At 38.0% G+C, this 22,014-nt stretch overlaps 1 protein-coding gene across 2 annotated transcripts; it reads left to right on the plus strand.

Moving 5' to 3' along the window:
* Positions 1 to 1,535: 1,535 nt before the first annotated feature.
* LOC129281023 (uncharacterized) lies at positions 1,536 to 20,096 on the plus strand. Of its 2 annotated transcripts, XM_054917012.2 has the most exons (10): positions 1,628 to 1,784; positions 4,942 to 5,049; positions 5,700 to 5,927; positions 6,303 to 6,389; positions 6,996 to 7,268; positions 11,010 to 11,216; positions 12,227 to 12,328; positions 15,092 to 15,136; positions 15,813 to 15,891; positions 17,789 to 20,096. In XM_054917012.2, the coding sequence occupies exons 2-10, from the start codon at positions 4,947 to 4,949 to the stop codon at positions 18,588 to 18,590; spliced, it is 1,926 nt and encodes a 641-aa protein (XP_054772987.2). In that variant the 5' UTR covers positions 1,628 to 1,784; positions 4,942 to 4,946; the 3' UTR covers positions 18,591 to 20,096. The 2 variants fall into 2 exon arrangements, with proteins under 2 accessions (XP_054772988.2, XP_054772987.2); XM_054917013.2 differs by lacking the exon at positions 12,227 to 12,328 and having other exon boundaries at positions 1,536 to 1,784.
* The last annotated feature ends 1,918 nt before the right edge of the window (positions 20,097 to 22,014 follow it).

The raw sequence follows: 22,014 nt of genomic DNA on the forward strand, positions 1-22,014 counted from the left end.
TATCAATAATCAAGACATCAAAGTTGGTGCTTATCTCATTAAATTCTAAACCACCATGTCACTTAAGTTCCAATGACCTTTCTCTGATCATGCGCAGAGTGGAACTGGCTTATTGAAGGGGGGGGGGGTAGTCTGCAGGCACAGACCCTGATTGAAACTTTGATCAACAAGTGTGTCTCCACGCAAAGACTAGTACATAGTACACAAGGCATGAGTAGGCTGCAATTCAGACCCTTTACTCGATTGAAGGGTTTGCACAATAGACTAGGGGGTGGGATGGGTGGAAGCCAGGAAGGAACGATGATGTAATGTCGACCTTGTAACGTATTGCCTGTGTTGTATCCGAACTCTCCTGTTCCTCGTTAACATAATATCTAAATACGGAACGATGACTCCTCTTTTATAATGAGGAAGATTATTGGGATTAGCTAACCCCAAGTATACAACATCTGTGAATAAAACATATTTTTGTTATGTTCAAGAGAGCACAGTTCTTTGTTGTTTATTCTTGTTAATGGACAATGTTAATATAAGCCTATATAGTGTGTTGCGCATTATTGCACATGTATGTCTAGTCTGAAAAAAAAGTTGCACATAAAGGTGTTAAGTTGCATAATTTACATATCAAAAAGTGTTGTGTTGATCGGTGTGCGTAGACATAGATGACCACGTCACTCATTATTATCACGGTGTTAGTTTTTTTTTCGGTGTTAGCACATTTGTGTGTTAACACTTTGCTTATTACTTTTACCCTTTTTTAGTGTTATGTTCAATATCTAGTGTGTAATTTTAACAACTCAGGGTGGGTTCTCTGAAGGTACCAACTGGTGTAATTAGTTTTAACACCCAAGTTGACTTTGGGTTGCAGTTAAAAATGAAAGGTTGGATTTAAGAAGGAATCAAAATCGGAACCATACCACATTTTGGAATTCCACGCATGTAACTCTAGCATGCCTAAAAGGTATTTAATACCCCCAGAGTAGTGTTTGCCCTATTTCACCCCCCATTATTTTCTTCCTGGCACCTCAGCTACGTCCTGTGTAAACCAGCATCCCTACCCCCCCCCCCCCCACGCACACACACATATCGTTTTAAAGAGAAATCGTCTGCTGTGGGTGTGTGGGGAGATTTGTGAAAAAAAGATTTCGAACATCATTAATAGAGTGAAAAAACACAAGAAATATATAAAAACACACCCTTTCTGAGTGCGAGGTCTCCAACTCTTCATAACCAGATGTCTTATTTTCAATTTTCAAAACGGTTTATTGAGTAATATGTGTCATCTTTGTGGTAAAAAATATATTCCGGTAATATAGTGCATATTCGTCAACAAGCAAAGTTACTCTCTCTTTCTCTCTGGAAGCACAAGCGGGTCGTGACACCCAGATGATATCAACATGAATTTGTTCAAATATTGGCATAAAATATGGCTTGGTTTTGTTTTTATTCGTTTCCCAGTAAAAACAGAAGAGTGAGTCACTTTACCATTATAAATGTAACTGTGTGCGGTGTAAACCAAAAGTACCCCTCAAAATGACTTTTCTTTTATCGTTTAGTGGGCCATGCTTATGCATATTAAACTTCCAATCATAATCGAGTATTGATGAATAAATTAGGTAAACGGTCCATTGCCTTCTAATAAGAGTGACAGACGAACAAGTACCCCTGTCTGTGTGCTTGTTGAACTTTGAAAACAAGTTCAATAACGAAAAATAGTACACGTTTTGGAATAGCCTGATCTTATAAAGACAGTTTCCCACTTTTTGACGTTTGTCATGTCGTAGGTAAGTTAGGACATTCGTTAAGCTTAGTAAGACTGTTTTTGTGTCTATTTTTGTGTTGTTGTTGTTGTATCAAATTAATTTATTCGTCTGTGCATTTGTTGTTCATTCATTTCTCTACCTGTTGATTTTACCAATACACATTTATTCATACACTCACGAGTTGATATTTGTTTGTATTTAATGTCGTCAATTTAAAAGTAGATCTTTTGTGTATGTAAAAATGCAGCTATATTCGTGAAATTTACGTATTTATATTCAATTATAATCCAATCAACCACTACCACTACTACTACTACTACTATTACTACTACCACTACTACAACTAATACTACCACTACCTCTACTACTACCACTACTGTAAACTACTACTACTACTACTACTACTACTACTACTACTACTACTACTACTACTACTACTACTACTACTACTACTACTACTACTACTACTACTACTACTACTACTACCACCACCACTACTTCTGCTGCTACTACTTCTACTACTACTACTATTACTACTACTACTACTACTACTATTACTACTACTACTACTACTACTACTACTACTACTACTACTACCATTACTACTTCTGCTCCTACTACTTCTGCTACTACTACTATTACTACTACTACTGATACTACTACTACTACTACTACTATTACTATTACCACTTCTACTGTATACTACTACTACTACTACTACTACTACTACTACTACTACTACTACTACTACTACTACTACTACTACTACTACTACTACTACCACTACTACTTCTGCTGCCACTACTTCTACTACTACTACTTCTACTACTGCTACTACTACTACTACTACTACTACTACTACTACTACTACTACTACTACTACTCTACTCTACTACAACTAATACTGTCACTACTTCTACTACTACCACTACTACCACTACTACCACCACCACCACTACTACTACTACTACTACTACTACTACTACTACTACTACTACTACTACTACTACTACTTCTACTAATATACACCTACTTCTACTACACTCTTAAAAAGGTTGGGCATAAAAAGGCAAACTTTTTGGCCATCACTGGGCAACATACTGTCCACACAACTATTGGTTAAAATCTGTCCAAATTGGGTAATAAAAACTAATATTTAGGTAATGAATGCATTTGCTCAATTTTATATATTTGAAGTACACTTCTACTATTACTACTACTACTACTTCTATTCCTTTTACTTCTATTTTCAATACCGTAATACGGAAGACTACAACTCTTTCTACTAAGCTGCTATTCTACTACTATCGACTGGGAAGTTGTTTATACAGAATACAGATTTTAAACGTGTTTCTTAAATGCCATCTGGGGATGTTGGATACTTATTGGTATTATTATCAAGTTTGTCTATTTCCTGATCATCATGTCAATGAGTTCTATGAAGTGATGTCCGATCGTTCGATAGCTTCCTGTTTAGACACAAGTAAAGTGGATTTGCAATCATTGTGGTTGGTTTGTCTACAGTCGTTGTGTGTGATTGTGTTAAAACTATAGTCATCGAAGTCATATTGATACAATTGTGGTGTATGCCAGCATCAATCCATTGAAATGTTCAGACAAAAGTCGAATAGTACCCCCCCCCCCCAGTGGTATATCTTTTTTTCTGAAACTTTTTACAGAAGCATTGAATTTATAATACCGAGAGAATGCATACGATGGAGATAATGATGTCACGCACTCTAAATGTCAAATATTTCATTTGTCTGGTGTAACATAAATCCACGTTAAGAGCAGACCGGATCTTTTTTTTAAGATTGTTCAAGAAAAAAAACATATTCATGATCAGTTCGACGGTACTACTCCTTCGCTGTATTATGACCTTGTTGGGGGAAACAACATGTGCAAACGGCTACATTTACTACATTTATGGTTACGTTCGTGACTGAGACAAGAGCTATGACCCCCCCCCAAAAAAAAAAAAAAAAAAAATATATATATATATATGTGTGTATATTAATCGATATATTCATATATATATATACTTAATGAAAAAATATGATTAAATAAACATATAAATAAATAAAATAAAATAAATCAATTATTAATTAAATCAATCAATAAAATTAAAGGAAATGAATAAGAATAAATTCTAAAAAAATTGAATAATTGTTAACTAAATAAATGCACAAAATCCTTCAATAGGCCTATCGTGTTAGGAAATGGAAAAAAAACCTGACAAGCTCAGTTGCTTCGCTCCCTCCTCCCTCACTTCCGAGTTTTTTCAAAAGTTGTATGCGTCTTGCTCGCTCCCAAAGTCCCCCCCAAAAAAAAAAAAAAAAAAAAAAAAAAAAAAAACCTTTCCCATACGGCCATGTCCATGATATAGGTATGTCTCAAGGCAGATTAACATTATGAAAGTGCTTTTAAAGGTCAAGTCCACCCCAGAAAAAAAATGTTTATTTGAATGAATAGAGAAAAATCTAATTAGCATAAAGCTGAAAATTTCATCAAAATCGGATATAAAATAAGAAAGTTATTACGTTTTCGAATTTCGCTTATTTATCACAAAACAGTGATATTTGCAACCAGTGACATGCAAATGATACAGATAATGATGTCCCTCACGTACTATTTCTTTTGTTTTTAATTTGTATTTATTCATTCTTTTTGTTTGAATTCTATATACGATATTTCATTTTTTTACAGATTTGACAATAAGGACAAACTTGACTGAACCACATACATGTAGTATTAAACTGTGGTAATTCTACACATTCAGGGATGAATTAATTGCTGTTTCACTTGACAATGAGGAGAATATTATAATATTTCATATAATGGATCATCCATAAGTGGATGATGTCACCAGTTTCCTCATTTGCATACCGACCAGGATGTGCAAATAACTGTTTAGTGAAATTGAGCGATACTTGACATCATAACTTTCTTAATTTGCATCCGATTTTGATGAAATTTTCAGTGTTATGCTTGCTTGATTTACTCTTTTTATGCAAATCAACTTTTTGTTGGGATGGACTTGTCCTATGTATGTGCAAACTGTGTAGTTAACCACAGTGCATCGATGGGTTGTCAACAATTTTCATCGAGACAAAAACCATTGACAAACTATTTCTAAGTCTAATTCGATAATATTCTTTTTATCATTATTCTTTTTTAGAAGTCATGGCGACGATTCATGGAAGCAGTATTGTTAACCCTGCCTTTGTCCTCGGGCTGTGGATCATATATATTTACTGTTCTGGTATGGTGTGGGCGAATGCCTCAGGTAAACTATTGTCAATTTTTTTTGTTTTGTTAATTGTTATTTCACAATATTTGAATTGACTCATTTCTTCTCTTCCTGAAAAAAATATCGCTCAAATCAATGTGTTATCCTGCGCTTGCAGCTAATCGAACTATTTCCAATTTTCATTTTCCGATTATATGTTACGATTTATCCAACATTCATGATATTTAAACAGGTGTAATGGGGAAGGTGGCTATCCAGTGAAATTTTAATCTTGTAATCACTGAATTTCATCAACAGGCCTGTATGAATTCAACTCTGGTGTGTGTATTTTTAGAGTGACCATTCAAAACTACGATATATTTGCATGGCATTGTGACAAGATGTGTTTTTCACAGATGACATCCCATACATATCCATCTATCACATTATAGCCTATGACACGTTTTCTCCATTATTTGTTACCTAGGGTGTGTACAATTATTGGAATTGAAGTTATTAGCTCTCTCTCGAAAAAAAATGAATATTTTGGAAAGAGGTTGGAAACATTGAAGAGGTCTAATCACGAAAAAAAACCACCTAAGAATGTACTATTTCTGACTAAAAAAATAAATAAACAATATGCAGCAATGATGAAGTATTATCAGCAGGCCTGTGGTGACATTGATCTGCATGACTTGTTTTAATAGGAGACGTTCGATTGGTTGGAGGGGCCAAACCCAACGAAGGTCGAGTTGAAATACACAACGATGGGATCTGGGGAACCTACTGCGGGGATTCCATTGATGTTCAGATAGGCATGGTGATATGCCGGCAAGCCGGATACCCGGGAGCTGCCATGAGGTTTCAAACCAGTCAGGAATTTGGATCCGGTACGGGACCGGTTTACTACAACGGTTACATGTCATGCGTTGGAGGTTAGTTTGGAAATTTTAATCGGGGGACAAGAAAGCCCCAAATATAATTATATAGATTATTTTTGTTCTTTTATGAAAATGGATGCATTGGATTTATATTCCTCTTCGCTTTTCTGTCATGCCCCTGATCTTTTCCGAACCTGAATAGATTGAGGAGTGTGCTACGCCTGTCAATATGAGCACATTATCTCTTTTCAACACTTGAAAATGGGATGTTGTCCCTCTACACCCTGCAACTCCTATTTATTTTGCAGTCGTTTGCAAAGAAATGTATCTCATTTTGTTCAATCTCCTGGTGTGTTTGTATGAAATCATGAATTTATCTCACTTGAAAGAAGTTGTACAAATAGTTCGTTCTTGTCTTTTCTTTTTCAGATGAAAGAAGTCTCGCATATTGCCACTTCACAAACTACAAGTACTCAGATTGCACTCATAGTAAAGACGCTGGAGTGATATGCCAAGGTCAGTACTAGAGTAACGGACCAAAGACGGATCCTTGCGGTACTCAACATTACGTACTTGGCGTGGAAGGACATTACACAAATCACCGTTAAACATTATCATGATTATGAGCATAGGCAACGTTAATACCCTTTAAATGAATAAAACATTTAAGGTACCAATAGCAGGTTACAAATGACCCCAAAATTGACCTTGTGGCACTCCACTATCTGTCCACATAAAGATTTATATTGGGAACATATCAAATCTAATGCTGAATAATGATAAAGAAAATGTGCATTAAAATAATAGAGTGCAATAAATACGACAATATCTAACTGAGGGAAAACGATCCAAAAACCAAACTCGTTTTACTCCATCATCTGACACATATTCTGACTTGATAGCCATAATGTGTTAACCGTTTAAATTTATCAAAAAATGTATATATACATGTACTCTTTTTTAAAGAGCAGACAAGTGATAAATATTTCCATGACTATGGAGTTCGGTGATGAGGGTTGGAAGTACTCGTGGATACAGCATCTTTATTAACGACTGACACCCGTAGGAAACGGCCGTTACTTTTAGTTTTCATATCAACCAACTTTTTTTTAAATTAACTAGAGCCTGGATACGTGGGCTGCTACCCAGCTGATGGTTCCAACATCCAGCCTATCTTATCCCTCACATCATCAGAGGGAACCGATAGTGTAGACGATTGCCTCACCCTCTGCCGCACTGAAAACACGTCACATGCTGCTATGTCGGGCAAAAGATGTCATTGCATCAACCAGTTACCAAAGAACGTCAGCTCCAGCAGGGTGACAGATGATAAATGCAGTTCCACCTGCTCCGGGAATTCCCGCCAAATTTGTGGTGGCCCAAACCACTACTCCGGTAAATGAAGTCTGATTTTTTTCTATTTTTTACTCGAACATCAGTGTATCGTTTCATGAATTTTTCTCAGTGCTAAACAATTCGCTCTAGTAATTTTCGTGACATCTTCGAACTTCGTAGGTACACTGCGCCGCAATGACAGGTATCTCCCTACATTATGGCTGCTGTTAGCATGGTTACAGAACAAAGTTTAGGTCCTGATTTAATTTTCATCACACTTAATGTAAACATTATTTTCTAGATATCTTCTTCCATATACCCAGACTACATTAAGGTTTTAGATGATAGGAAACAGAAAAGGGGTGCGAAGAGGGAGGAAAATGTCTCTCTAAGTTACTAGCAAAAGCCTTTGAGTCCTCAGTCGTTCCAAGTCGATTTTCTTTCTTTTTTGTAGCAGACTACTGCGACCTCTTGTGCAGTTGCTGCAACCACTGATAAAAACGCACCTCAGACAGAGCATCGTGCATGTACTCAAGGGCGGATCCAGGATTTTTGGAAAGGGGGAGGGCACATTTGCCCGAGAAAAAAATTGACTAGCAAAAAAAATGATAATAAAAAATAAAAAGAGGTCTTCACTTTCAAAAGGGAGCACACTTTTGGTTTAACGGCATTTTTACATTACAAATTTTAATTGTGCCTCTCAAAAGAGAAGGCACGGGCTGGCTGTGCCCCCCCCCCCCTCCTGGATCCGCCAGTGCATTACTTCTTATGGATTAAAATTGAAATTGAAATTCGAAACAAAAATCTGTTCGAATATACCCCTCGAGAAAGAATCCTTGGCAAGGTTTAACAATTTATTAGGAAACTGGCAAATATTCAACCTTCCTAATGATTAGCAAGGGAAAGGGCATGGTATACGTTATATTCCAGAACACATTTATTTGCAGCTGACTTGGTTTTTTTATGCAAGTTAGTGCACATGACTTGAGGCAAAAATAAGAGAACGCAATAGAACTAGGCAGGGACGTCAGCATGGAGCAGGGGTGACCATTCATTATTATTTTTTAATGTAGTGAAAAACGGAGGAGAAAAAGAAAGGAAATGGGGAAAAAATTACGGGGGGGGGGGAATGAATGCAAATGGAGACATCTAGGTCTGTGGCTTTACTGTAAATCGATAAGTGAGACAAGAGGCGTCACCATTACGACGAGCCATCCCCATTTTTAAGATACCCTGACCCCCGCCCCCATGTTTTTTTTTTGTACAGTGGGGGTTTTATTTTTAGAAAGTGGAAAGTTTACGCTCACTGAGAACTTTGTTTAATATGTTCATGAATGTGTAGAAAATATAAAAAATGGTTGATTTTGTATCAGTTTGCTGGATATTCTTGATAGAAAATAATAAACTACACATATTCCTACTTTTTCGCAGACAATACGCTTTAAGAGTACTAATCTAAAAAAGCAACAGTACTAATGGTCAGGATTTGAGCTTTTTCAGTGTCGCAGATGAAACCGACTCCCAATCGACCGATGGTACATTATTGGAAATAACCGGTAAAAGCCTTGATCGGTCTGGAGTCGGTTTCACTGGAGTGTCTACGACATATTAACAGCGATGGGTTCAAAATCATAATTTTGAACCAGGTTTAAACCATTTACACAAGCATATAATAATGCATTACACGTCCGTAATCATGTGGGCTTAGTGCACTTTGAGCGGTATATAGACGCAACAACAAAAAAATCCGTGTAATTGTGTGAACAAATCTAAGCGAATTTTCCCCGCACCTCTACGAAAGAACATCATCCTGACACTAATAACATGTGCTGTAATTGATGACACAGTGAGATACAAACTCCAAAGCCAAATTTAATCCTCATTTTCCCCACGGGGAAACACATCTTTGGCACGCGAGAAAAGGAGCCTGGAAATGAGAGGATTCAAAATGATGTAAGCGTGAAGGGGCAGAGGGGCAGACCCGCAAAAGAGGGTCGAGTCGAGGTCTTATAACTAAGAGCCACAGCGTCACACCAACCGAGTAACATTTATGTTTAGTTTGTCTTTTTTTTTACATTTAACCTTGCCTCACTTACATTCGTTTTGATATTTCATTCAACATTTCTCTTTGCGGCTATTCGTAATACATTTTTGTTTGTTTTACGTGACCACGTCTCGAAAGAAAGAAATTCAAATATAATTCTTATCATTTCCACTTCAAATCAACTATTTGTGCGTTGCGTATACAAACTTACACATTCGTAGAGCAATCGTTAATGCTTCAACAGTTCAATAAATAGGAATTAAAATCCTAAGTGGTTAACATGGTAAGATACTTTAAAAGGGTTTTGAGCTTATAATAAAACTCATCTTTATTTGGATTAGGTCACCCACGTATTGGTCAGTTTCCAATCGCTTTATGCTGAATAAAATAGTGAATATAGAGCAAAGTTTAGGCACCTGTCTATCATTGCGTCTGCACTTAGCATGGTTGCCAAGTATATCCCATCCGTTACTCTCACCTCTCTCTTCCCCTTCTTGTTATCATCTCAGACGGTCAGACTTCGGCAGTATTATATTCCAAATCCCCCCCCCCCCCTCAACACGTCAAACACATGGGGGCGATTCCATACGTGTCGTACGGGACATTTTGACAACAATTTCTAGTTTCCTAGCCGAATGCTTGAGCAATAAAATTGTTTTTTTTTTGTCAATGATAAAGCTATAGTTGGGTAGTCATGTGAAAAACTAATAACCAACTCAAAAAAATTGATTATGGGTAAATTATAGGTGAAAATCTTGTGTGCCGTACGGGACGCAGAAATGTCCCGTACGACACGCAACATTTTAAGCTCTATTTTCATCTATGGACAACATATTTTTTTTGGTTGTCAGTTTTTTGCATGTCTACCCAGTAGTACTTTAATATTACCACAAAGCAAATTGAAGTTCTTCGTTCGTTTGGACAGTAGAGTGAAAAATGTTGTGAAAATGGCAGATTTTTCTAGCATGGAATCGCCCATGGACACTTATTTCTGTATCCTTCTGTATGCAATCTTCATGAAAGCTAATTATCGCTGTTATGCATCTTCATTTCTTTGCGATTTCACCAATATTCTTCACCCAAAACCTGTGGTTCAAAATATCAAGAGAACATTTAATTCATGTATTGCCAGCTTTGGCCTACATGTACATGCTCTGTAGTCAGTGTTAGTGTGTTTTCTTACCCTGGGTTGGGATAAAAGTTATGCATAATTTGCATGATTTTTTTGATTTTTGTTGTTGTTTGTTTTTTAACCAAACCGACACTGAAAAACTTTGCCCATCCCCCTCCCAAAAATGGCAACATTTGTATAATTATGTACACCGCTCTTATATTCTACCTTTACATCATCTCTATTTTCTTCATAAATCTCTCGTTCTTTCTCCCCCTCCCCTTCTCTATCGCACTCTCTCTCTCCACCTCCCCATCTCTTTCTCTCCTGTATCACTCTTTTGTTTTATTTTTTAATGCGATGCCCTCCTTTCTCATCATATTCCTTACTTAAAAGAGGGACTTGTTCTCTTGGGTAACGTTTATCCATGTCAGGATTCATGAGTCAAAGCTCGAATATGTTGCACAAGAGCCTACAGGCCCTATCTTAAACAACCTGGCACAAAGATACGTTCCACCCCCCAAATTTAGCAGTATGCCTCCCATTTTTAGACGATTCCCTTCTTGTATCCAAGACAAACATGTCGAAAGAATTCCCAAGAAATACATTTTGGATATGACCTCTATTTCATTTTCTTTCCATTCAGTTTTCAGTACAACCGATGGGTTTTGCGACCAACTGCTTCCTCCTGCTAATGGCACCATCGATACGAAATACACGCGGTATGGTGCCACTGTCACTTTTGGCTGCGTCCAAGGCTTCGAGTTAGAAGGCGCCAAAAAGACGCAGTGTGTCAGAAGTGAGACGCACACCAGCGGATTCAAGTGGGGCAGCGTCGCCCCAATATGTACAGGTAACGTATTTGCTTATTGCGCGTACTGCTAAAACATGTTAAATATTTTTTTTTAGTTTCCCCGGGGGTGGGTGGGGGAGGGGGGGGGTTGCCATTGAAGAGTAAAGAACATCCGCGAGAATCATGTCGAAATAGGCACTCTATTTAGAGGATTCAAGGAATGCCCTTACAGGACACTTTAGACAGGCATTTTTGAGCAGATGTCCAGATGTTTAAATGACATACTCTATTCGCGTTTTAGGCCATCGTGATTTCTGGATTTAGGGTTTATTTATTTATTTTCGTTTTCTATACTCTATTCGCCTTGCGCATGGTCATTGCCTACTCAGGAAAAACACAATTTTTTTACGGTTTTTTTTTTCTCACGGATGCTGTCCAATGGCAGTGACTCTCCCCCCCCCCCTCCTCTCGGAAAGATACAATTGTATCAATAAGCTTTATTTGTTTATTGTTTTTTTATACTCTGTTCGCGTTGCGCACGTTGATTGCCTACCCACGAAAAACACACTTTTCTCCCCCCCCCCTCCTCTCTCTCTCTCTCTCTCGCGGATGCTGTCCAATGTCTGTGAACCCCCCCCCCCCCCCTCCTCCTCTCGGAGAGATCCAATTGTATCAATAAGCATGGCTGAAGGGAGCTGAAGTTCACTGAAAAGGGCTTGAATGATGCAAGGTCGGAGGGCAATGTAAATCCTGACGTCAACTCATGTACAGGCACATTGCAACGCTACAGCATTTTAACTCCCTGTTTACCATGACATTATTCAGACGAAACAACATCTGTCCTATATACCAATTTGTATCCTTAAAATAAATGATAATAGGTTTAAGTTTCACATGTTGAAGTTCAAGTCAAACAATTCCATAAAACTCCATGAAAATATATTCTTAATTCATTTTCTTCTGCAGATTCATTCATGTAGCGGGGAGGGCTTTAAAGATTTATTGAGAATAAGTACATTAAAATGAAACATTGTATTTCATTTGATTCATTGTGATATTGGTTTATACAGCAAGAAGAAAGGTACCAACCCTTCTTGTCTCCAGATCGAAGGAATCGGTAACATCCAGTGCAACCCGTATGACCGGGTTATCCGGCGTATCCGATCCGTCCGGTAGGGCAATTAAAATCTTCACTAAACACATCCACCGTCGTGCCTCCTACATCATACATATTGACATACATGTACACTCCCAAAACAAACGGCAGTCAAAAATGACTAGTTAATCGAGTCAGCTGGGTGTAACTGTTATTCTAGTCATGTTTGGCTATTTTTAGAGTCGTATTTTACTAGAACAGAGTTATTTCTGACTAGAATGTACGTCAGAAATGTGACTAGACATATCGGTTGCACCCAGCTGACTACTGATCTAGTCAATTTGACTGATTTGTTTTAAGAGTGTATATGATTCACTCGTGTCCTTGTTGGAGAGAACACAGTCGCCCACAGTATCCCCACTCTTTGTTCACAGTGTGTTCCATAGTGTACATACAGTATATCATGTTTACACAGTGGACTGTGAAAAAATTTAATTTATCATGTTTTAATGTTAAAATTTAAAAAGATATAAAGACAATACCACACCCTGGATCCCTATGGGGTATGAATACTCGATGCTCACAGTATCCAAAATATTACGCATATGAAAATGCTAGATTTATAAAATTAACAGTATGATTTTCCGTTGTGATCCGCGCTGTGAACACACTGTGGAACGCACCGTCTGTGGGAGATTGCGTTCTTTCTAGCAGGCATACATATATCATGGTGCTCTCATCTGATCTACTTCCTTTTTTTGCAATATATAAATTGACATAATAAAAATTAATAAATACCAAAATGAACTATCTGATCTGTGCGCCAAACTGACCGCGAGAGTGCACAATGTTTGCTGTCTAAAAGTGAAATGCCAAGACAAGACTAAACAACATCAGCAATGTATGTTTTTTTCTATTTTTAAGAACTGTGAGAATCAACCTGTCCAGTAGTAATAAAATTCGTATCATAATTATAGCACTTCCAGTATAGACGGCGCGGATATTTCACTCAATATTATTTTTAAGCGACTTTACTTGCTGGGTTTTCCCACACCTAGTCACAAATAAATGGTATCTTAGGAAACGAAGCAAGAGTTTAACACCTCCTCCAACTCCAATCATTATTACGTGGTATTGACAGCAGGTGAAATTGAACGATTTCAAATGAGTAGTAAATAAAATGGTATCAATCATAGTTATATTAATGTGTAATTGCAGACATAATAAATACACCTGATCATTCTATCTTATCTTAACACTTCGCCAACTTATCAACGTTTATATTTGTCATTTACAATAACACAATTGTGCTTAAAACCAAGATAACTCATTTTTTAGTATCCTTGCCATTATAATCATCGTGGTTTCATTGCGGTTACCGCGCTCACGGTTATACTAACCGCTAACGGTGATGGTACGCTTGTTTTATAATCATATAAATAATAACAATACATAACATTTATAAGGCGCTTACTACGGGTGTTTCTAAGCGCACTGTTCTGTCTTATGGTCTATACTAACCTGCATACTGGTGTGTTTCATCCGTATATGAAGTTGCCAAATTTATCAAGTGAAGATATATTTTTTTGAAAAGGTTTGGTTAAAATAACCGATCTGTTGGTTGATGTGTGTCCGACTTGAATGAAAATAACGATCGCCCATCAAACAGAGTTCTGTTACATTCTGACCATGGAATCTTGCTTTTTCTATGTCACGTGATATTAACCAACACCTCTGTTATTTTGGCCAATCTTCTAAAGATTGTCGTCTTCTGCCTATTCTCTTCTCTCTGAACATGCTTAATTTCTCGTTCCATTTCATAGTAATTATGGATTTATATTCGATCACCAAACTAAATATTTCATATCAATTGTTCATGACTATATAAATGTTCACTTTCTTTGAAATATTTTGAAAATGTAAGACGAATTCTTTTCTTTCTTTTTTTTATACAGGCTACACTCTAAATTCCAAGGATTTAAAATAAATCCAGATCGGCTGTGAATGGTGACCAGCCAAATATTAGATTTAGTTTTAAACCTTAAATCTAAAAGATTTGAATTTAAATCTTTTGAGATTTGAAAGTTAATCGGAAAGATTTTAAGTAAATCCAACATTCGGCAGGTCACTATCCACAGCCGATTCGGATTTATTTTGAATCCTTGGAATTTAGAGTGTACTATTTATATTGTACTAGCTAATCTCCGAGAAAAGTTTTGATGTTCTTTTGCTTTATGGTTGCTGGGGATATTACGGGCACCATTTATATCTCAGTCACAAAGTTGCTTTACGGTGGCCGTATGGCGAGTCATGAAAAGCCGTTTTATTCATTTTTATTCAAACCACCTATAATCTAGCTATTGAATAAAATATTAAAACGACTGTTTTCGACTCGCCGTACGGCGCCGTAGAGCAAATGTGACTGAGGTATTATTGGGCGCAAATCGAAGCGGATTGACAACCTGGGGCCGTTTTTGGAAAGCCATTTGTACGTTATGCTTGACATCACGCTCGACTGCTGATACCTTGTCGTTTTAATGTTCCATTCATGAAACATCCAATGTCCCCTGGACGTAATTCATGGATTACGCCATCTACGACACGCGACAAGAATAGCTAGAAATCGAGTGTGGTAGCTCTTATTTCAATTTCGATACCAATTTTCTTTGGTAATAAACATAGCTTCTGCTTGGTTTTGAGGGTTTTTTTTTACCTTGCAGTAAAATAATGTGAAATGATAATTGGTGTGGTGTTATTGAAAGGAATGTTATTGCCCCCCCCCCCCCGAAAAAATAATACTTCTGATTTGAATAATAACTGTATGTATTTTTATCACCAGAAACCACCCTCGTGCCGCTATCGCCAAGGTCAAGCAGTAATCCAGGTAAAGTTGTTATATAACTCAAACTGTCTTATTCTCTTTTTTTTTTGGGGGGGGGGGTGGGGGTGGGGGTTCATAAAAGTATCCCTGTTCTAATGTGTCGGCTTATATCGTTGTTTGCAATTTCTTTGTTTTATTATTTGTTTTGTGAACGAATAGGCCCTTTAACGCCGTAATTTTTTGTCTGCCTCTTTCTGGATTGGCGGGGGTGGGGTGGGGTAGGTCTTCAGTCGATTTTGTAATTTGTCTTAACTGTGTGGTTGGTATCCATAGCTTGAAATAATCGCCGCAATCAAAATATTAAAGCGTGCAGCTGATTTGACAGAAAGTTGCATTCGGTCGTACTGTATTTCTGATTATTTTTCAAAATATCTTTTTTTTAAGTCATTTTATATCTGACCTGGCAATTAGTATTTCTCATCCATTACGATGATTATACATATTGAACAACATAAACGTGATTCAAGCTGTTTTTGTTTCAACATTGTTATCCAAAACTGCGTGAATCAAAATAATGAACAGTTGTTTGAACATGCAAGGTGCTAATATACATCACTACGGAACCTCCTTACGAATGAAGGTTTTCATCATTATGAAGGCGCGCATATTTTGAATAGATGCAAAGAGGCCATTCGGTCTAAATATAACTTTCCCCTTTTTCATATTTCTTACATGACAGGCATCGTTATTGGGATTATCAGTGGAATTATCCTTGTTGCCATCGTGATGACCTTATTGTTCATCTACTGCAGACAGAGGTAAGAAATAACCTTCCTCAAGTTCAAAATATGGAGTTTTCGCATTAATACGGATAAAAAATTACTGTTTCCAACGCATCGATTCCTATGAAATATCACAAAATTATTTAATATCACAAAGGAGAGCTGAGAGGCTTTTGTCAAAGGTTGGTGGACTGTGATAGCAGATCATCCGAAGATTTGCATCGGACGAACAATTACAAATATGTAGCTGTCCAGAGTCAAGAGATTCCGATGCCCTCCCGGGCGACCAACTTTCGACAAAAGCCTCTCAGCTCTCCATTGTGATTTGACTTGCATTTTCAAAGTTTTCAAAGGAATTGAAGCATTGTAGAGAGTGTCTCCGTAGTAAATGCGAAAAGTTCGGATAGACGTCCTGGGTGGGCGTTAGCTATCCCTATATTAAACTGCACGATTATTCGCGCGACTGGAACATTATCCCAGGTCAGGGATTTGGCACAAGGAAGTGTCAAGAGTCTTGCATGAATTATTGGAAATTTAACTTTAGAGGGTACCTCAATTGGCTTGCACGTTGTTCGCAACTAGTTTGCGACTCATGGGGCTCCGTTACATAAAACTTAGCAATTGATCTTGTGGCTAATTTTTACGATTAATCAAACACAATACTAAATGCATTCAATCGTAGAAATCAGCTCCACAATCAACTGCTAAGCTTTGTGCTGCGAGGCCATGATTTGGCTAATTGCAGAGAAATTTTCGCGAAGTCTCCGAGAAATCTCATGAAATTATGGAGTTTCTAAGGAGTCACAATAAAATCGACCACACTCGAATTTCTTGAGACTTTTTCCAGACCTAGCGATGTCTCTGGGAGGTCTGCGAGACCTATCGGCGACGTCGCAGAGACCTGCAGGAGACCAGGGGCCCGATTCATAAAGGACTTGCAACTGTTGTAACTTTGCCATTATGACAACTACCATGGTGACAAGGCTCAGCAGCCAATCATAATCAAGGTTACCATGGTAGTAACCACAATGGCAAAGACACAACAGTTGCAAGTCCTTTATGAAAAGGGCCCCAGGGCCCCGTTTTACGAAGAGTTACGATTGATCCGATCGACCTCAAGTATGTGGAAATCCATCAACGTCCAGCGTCATAATTTTTTCTTTAGGAAATTTGCACAATGTCCTTTGTAAACAAAAAGAAGCACACTGAATATTCAAGAAAACTATAAATGTATCACATCATATCTAACAAAAAATATTTTGAACAAACATGTATTTTAGATGTTGACGTTGCTGGTTTTCCATAGTTGTGATTGATTGGTTCAATCGTAACTCTTTATAAGACGGGGCACAGAAAGACCGAAGAGACGTATTTGGGATGTCTCGGCGTTGTCTCAGTAACTGCAGTAAGAGGGATGCCTCCAACATAAAAGTTTATTCGGCCATACCATGGAGACACCTCTGCGACTTATCCAGACAAGGTGAAAAGCACTTTGCCCAACAGCGGGGATGTTGCTGCAACGTGTCCATGTTGTCACTGCGGTGACCGCGTCAGAAACATTTATGAGACGTTGCAAGAAACTATACTTTATAAGTCGAGGAAGTTCATCTTGTTTTAGGATTGAACTCTCTACCATTCAGACTCCTTTCCCCTTCATGTGAAATATTCGAATATTAAATGAACAGGGTCCAATGATCAAGAATGCTAGATTTATTTTACAGAAAAGGTCTACACAATAGGGGTGGACTGGTCGACGTGTTTAAGGCTTTTGTGGTAATGAGTAAATGGCTGTGACGAATAGAAGAGACGTGTCAGTATCGAACCGATGAGACGAGGTTCAATAATCCAATGTCATTATTTCATACGTGTCAATGAAATCGATGTATTTCAGTTTATTGTTCAACAAGTTTTATGTTTCTTTTTCTCTCTCCAGGAGGACCAAGTATGAACGAAAACCCCTCCATGTTCGAACTTCCTGGAGCCCTCTTCACATCCGATCCTCCTGGACTCCCACCTACCTTCACAAGGGGGAGCTAAACGCCGAGCCACACATGTACGAGACAACTAGCCAAGGAGGGGCTAGCCTTCACTCCACTCCCATGCACCGCGCCGTAACGCCAGGAGGAACCTCCGAGCACGAGTACGCTAGCTACCACGAATTCCAGCACGATCTTCTGGTGGAGGACACAGCGCTTCTGCACTCCCCCATCGAGAAGGTGTCGAACGGACGTCTGACGCTTAAGGATAGTGGCGAATGCTGTAGTCCTAGAGAAACTACCACCATGGTGGTCAACGAACTGTACAACCCGCAAGGGAATCCAGAACACAACATCTACGAAATCACGGAAGATGAGTTCCAACTCCTGCGGGAGTCGCAGCTTCTTGATAACAGAGAGCAACCCGCGTTGCCTCGGAGAACGTCGCTTGACGCGCGGATAAAAGAAGAAGAGCATATCTATGAACCGGAACCGATTAGTGAGTTGTCATTTGCAATGGACAAGGACCACGTGTATAGCTCAGCGGACTATGCGTACGCGGAGGTTGATCCCAGAGACAGTGGGGTGGGTACCCTGAGTATGAGCATGAGGTTACGGGGGTCGCTTCCGTGCTTTCACGAAACTATGGTGAAAAATGAACTCTATGTTTCATCGGACAACGTAGAGGAGCAACAGGCGACAGAAGAACCTGACAACACCGTCATGGTCGAGAACATTCTTTACAAACCTCAATCGTAACGGGAATCTTATCCAGAGTTGTTATTAATAATTATAATCTGTCAATGAGAACGTCATTCCCGGTATTAATGGCGTTAATAGTCGATACAACTGTCGAGGTGTTGTTTCGTGTCGCTGGCAATGTGCCCTCTTGTGTTTGTGGCACAACCGCTGGTGAGAAATCACTATGTAGCTTGATCTACGGACCTCTACGGTGTGACGAGATCCATTGAACAAAGTAGTGTTTGAAAGATGTATAGATGTGGATGAGTAGATGAAGGTATTTTAAAAAGAGAATGTAGTCCGATGATCATGATGAAAGATGGACTCGATGACATCGCGTCATGAGACCTAAATATGACATGGTTTCAGGCAAAACACCGAAAATATCCCTGACTATAAACAGCGGGTTTCGTGTAAATGAAAATGAAATATGTATATTCCTATGTATATAAAATTATTGAAATAGTGTGACGTGGTGTGTACCGCTGCTAAAATTAAAATATGCAGTCTAGAATGTTATACTTATCGGCATCAACTATGACCTCGTTTTCTACATGTTCTATTTCCATATTTTTCTCTATTTCAAAATTGCATCTTGAACAGTTGAATGTAAATACTCGTCTAAGCAAACAAAATAAATTGTATTTATATTTTGATACTTTTAGAACTAATGAGCGAAATTGTAAATAACTATACCGTCCTAACTTGCCTTTTCTTTTTATGCTTTGTATTTTCTAATAGTATAGCCTATTTCGATATGTATACACAACTGTAAAATGTCTTTTCCAAGAAGAACTCCAAGATTGTCAATAAGTTGTTTTATAAAATGAAATTCATTTATTTTGTTCGATAATCTGTAAAAAATACTGTCAAGAAAATGACGTCGCGGATTTCTGCGAAAAAAACTGAAAATTAATAATGATTCATACAGTGGCTATAATGTTATTTATGAAAACTGCAACTATCATTCGAACAACAGCATTGTACAAAATATACATTGTTCGAGCTTTTGTGATGTTATCCGCACCGTAAATTGTCACTTTGTGTAATATTCTTCTTTGACTGTCTAATGATTTTTTTTCAAGGAAGATGTTCAAATATGGATACAAAAATAGGGAATAAAATCTTTTTTCGACTCGCTCGCCTAAACATAATGCCTCATTTTGTTATGTTTTTTATTATCCCTTCTGTCTCGATGTATTTCTGTCTGTCTTTCTCTCTGTTTATTTGTTTATCTCTCCCCCCCCCTCTCTCTCTCTCTCTCAAAGCTGTCTCCCTCATAGCGTGGACCGTACTACAAATGGACTGAGCATGTTTTTTCTTCTTTTTTTGTTTGTTATTTAATCACAACAACCGGCATTCTATTGTTTATCTTCTTGAATAAAGGTTGTCAATGATAACCTTAAAGTTTGTCTTATAGGGTTGTCAGACAGATTGTTTTGAGGGATACCTAAAATATATTAGTGTGACCCATCGTTTGTAATTTGCATAATGTAAATAATTTCGATACCCCCCCTCCCCCCCAAAAAAAAAAAAAATCAACATCGCAGTTTCAGGAGTTCCACCCATCTAAACGATAAAAGCATATACGATAGGAAAAGGTGACTCTTGCCCATGTTTGAGGCAATAAAAAAAAACATCTGGAGTGGACACATTTGGGAAGATAATCATTGGGTCATTAAAAATAAAATGAACACAAATGCATGAGGCAGATTTAACCTTGACAAGGTTCCAGTGTTAAAAGAAAATACTGCAGAATTACGATGCAATGAAAAACATACCTAATAAATCATATTTTTACGGGGTTTTTTTAGACATAAAGGAGTGTGTGGTAAATATTGGGCTCTCTGAATAAAGAACGCAGGTTCGACCAAGAACATTTTTAAAGTACTTTTAGCCATTTTGGTTTTCCAAAACAATACACGTACAGAGGGCAACATGAGCAGCGGTGATTGTCGGTGGATGAAACAAAATGCGCTTTTGTTGCGTTGACTTTGCATGCTTTGGGAATGATGCAAAATGTTTACACGAGGGCAAAATGCCTTCGGTCTCGGTCCATTTGCAGTATGATCCATGCTCAAAGGTTCGAATCCCAAGTGATGCCAAATCATAGAATACCGAAGTTTGCCCTCATTTTTTTTTTCATTTTTGATACCATATTTCGGTGGAGCATGATGAAATATATCCTCTTCCCTATTTTGGAGGGAATCGGTCCATGGGGCCCAAAGATGATCTCATGAATACATAATTAGCCTCATCTAAGTCAATATTATTATTGGCCTAATTCTAAATGTTATGTTTTGCGGTAGGGGTCATCATGCCCCCTCAGAGTTATGGAATAAAAACGCTGAAATTAAATAAAGTGACGTCATCACTTCGGAACTTTATACCTTTGTCATCATGGTGGTGGTCTGTGCGTGCGGGTGAGTGTGTTTGTGTTGCGTGTGTGGGTGTGTGTGTTTAGATTAATGTTACCTAGTATTACACTTTTGGTCGGGATCTGTCTTATCTGAAAGGAGAAGAGAAATAGGAATTGCGCAGGAACAACAGTTGTATCTTTTTAAGAATGTGAAAGGAGAGTGGCTTATCTATTACATTTGATTAATTACGTTTGCGACCGACCATCTGAAATGCTGGAATTGTTTTTAATAACAAAATGTCTAGCTAGCAGCTACTGGGCATAAGTTTTGTGGTCCGGTTTCAGGACCCCGACTTGCCTGTGAATTTTCAGGCAAGCCCTTCGACCGTTCGGCCAAGACCGATCGCTTGTTGTGATTAGCATGCTCGCAGAGGGCGGTATATTGGTTTGAATATATTTTTTCTTCTTCTATGCAGGCCGCACACCACTAAAGGGATCCGGCAATTTCGGAATTCCCCTTTTAGACTCGTTACTAAAATGACGTAATGGTTAGTATAGAAAAATATTCATATAAAATCAACGGTGCATATCTGAACATTTTTTTTTCATATTGGCATAGAGAGGGATTACTACTGGATCTATTCAGTCCCATGGGAGAGAAGTAAGTTGTCAATGCTGGATTTAATGGGAACTTAATTAGTTGCTCAAGAAACCACGTGAGCACTGCGACTGCGACCAATTTGCACGTAGTCTGGGTTTGAGCCCCTGTAGAGCGAAAAAATGCTGAAAAAAAAACCTTTTCATATTTTTAATGTTGGAAGGATATTGGATGAACTACCAAATGTTTGGACGGTGTCATTATTAAGACTGATTTTTTTTGCGATTTTTTCAAATCTCATTTTTAACACATGAGTCTATGGGGAAATAGTTAGTGGTGTGTGCCCTGCATAAATCAAACATTCTGCAATACAAACCAGAATGCTGCCCTCTTTAAAAAAATTGTATTTAATAACTGAAATTTTATGATTATTCTGTAGATAGTCATTTTTTTTCTCCTTCTTCTCCTTCTCCTTCTTCTTCCCC

Source organism: Lytechinus pictus, chromosome 17, assembly GCF_037042905.1.
Source record: "Lytechinus pictus isolate F3 Inbred chromosome 17, Lp3.0, whole genome shotgun sequence".
Classification (NCBI taxonomy): Eukaryota; Metazoa; Echinodermata; class Echinoidea; order Temnopleuroida; family Toxopneustidae; genus Lytechinus; species Lytechinus pictus.

What these genes read in the sequence shown, in the direction of transcription:
- LOC129281023 (XM_054917012.2), top strand. Translation starts at nt 4,947, where the DNA reads ATGGCGACGATTCATGGAAGCAGTATTGTTAACCCTGCCTTTGTCCTC. An exon ending in TTACATGTCATGCGTTGGAG is followed by an intron (nt 5,928 to 6,302) that starts GTTAGTTTGGAA and finishes TTTCTTTTTCAG; the next exon opens with ATGAAAGAAGTCTCGCATAT. An exon ending in CGCTGGAGTGATATGCCAAG is followed by an intron (nt 6,390 to 6,995) that starts GTCAGTACTAGA and finishes TAAATTAACTAG; the next exon opens with AGCCTGGATACGTGGGCTGC.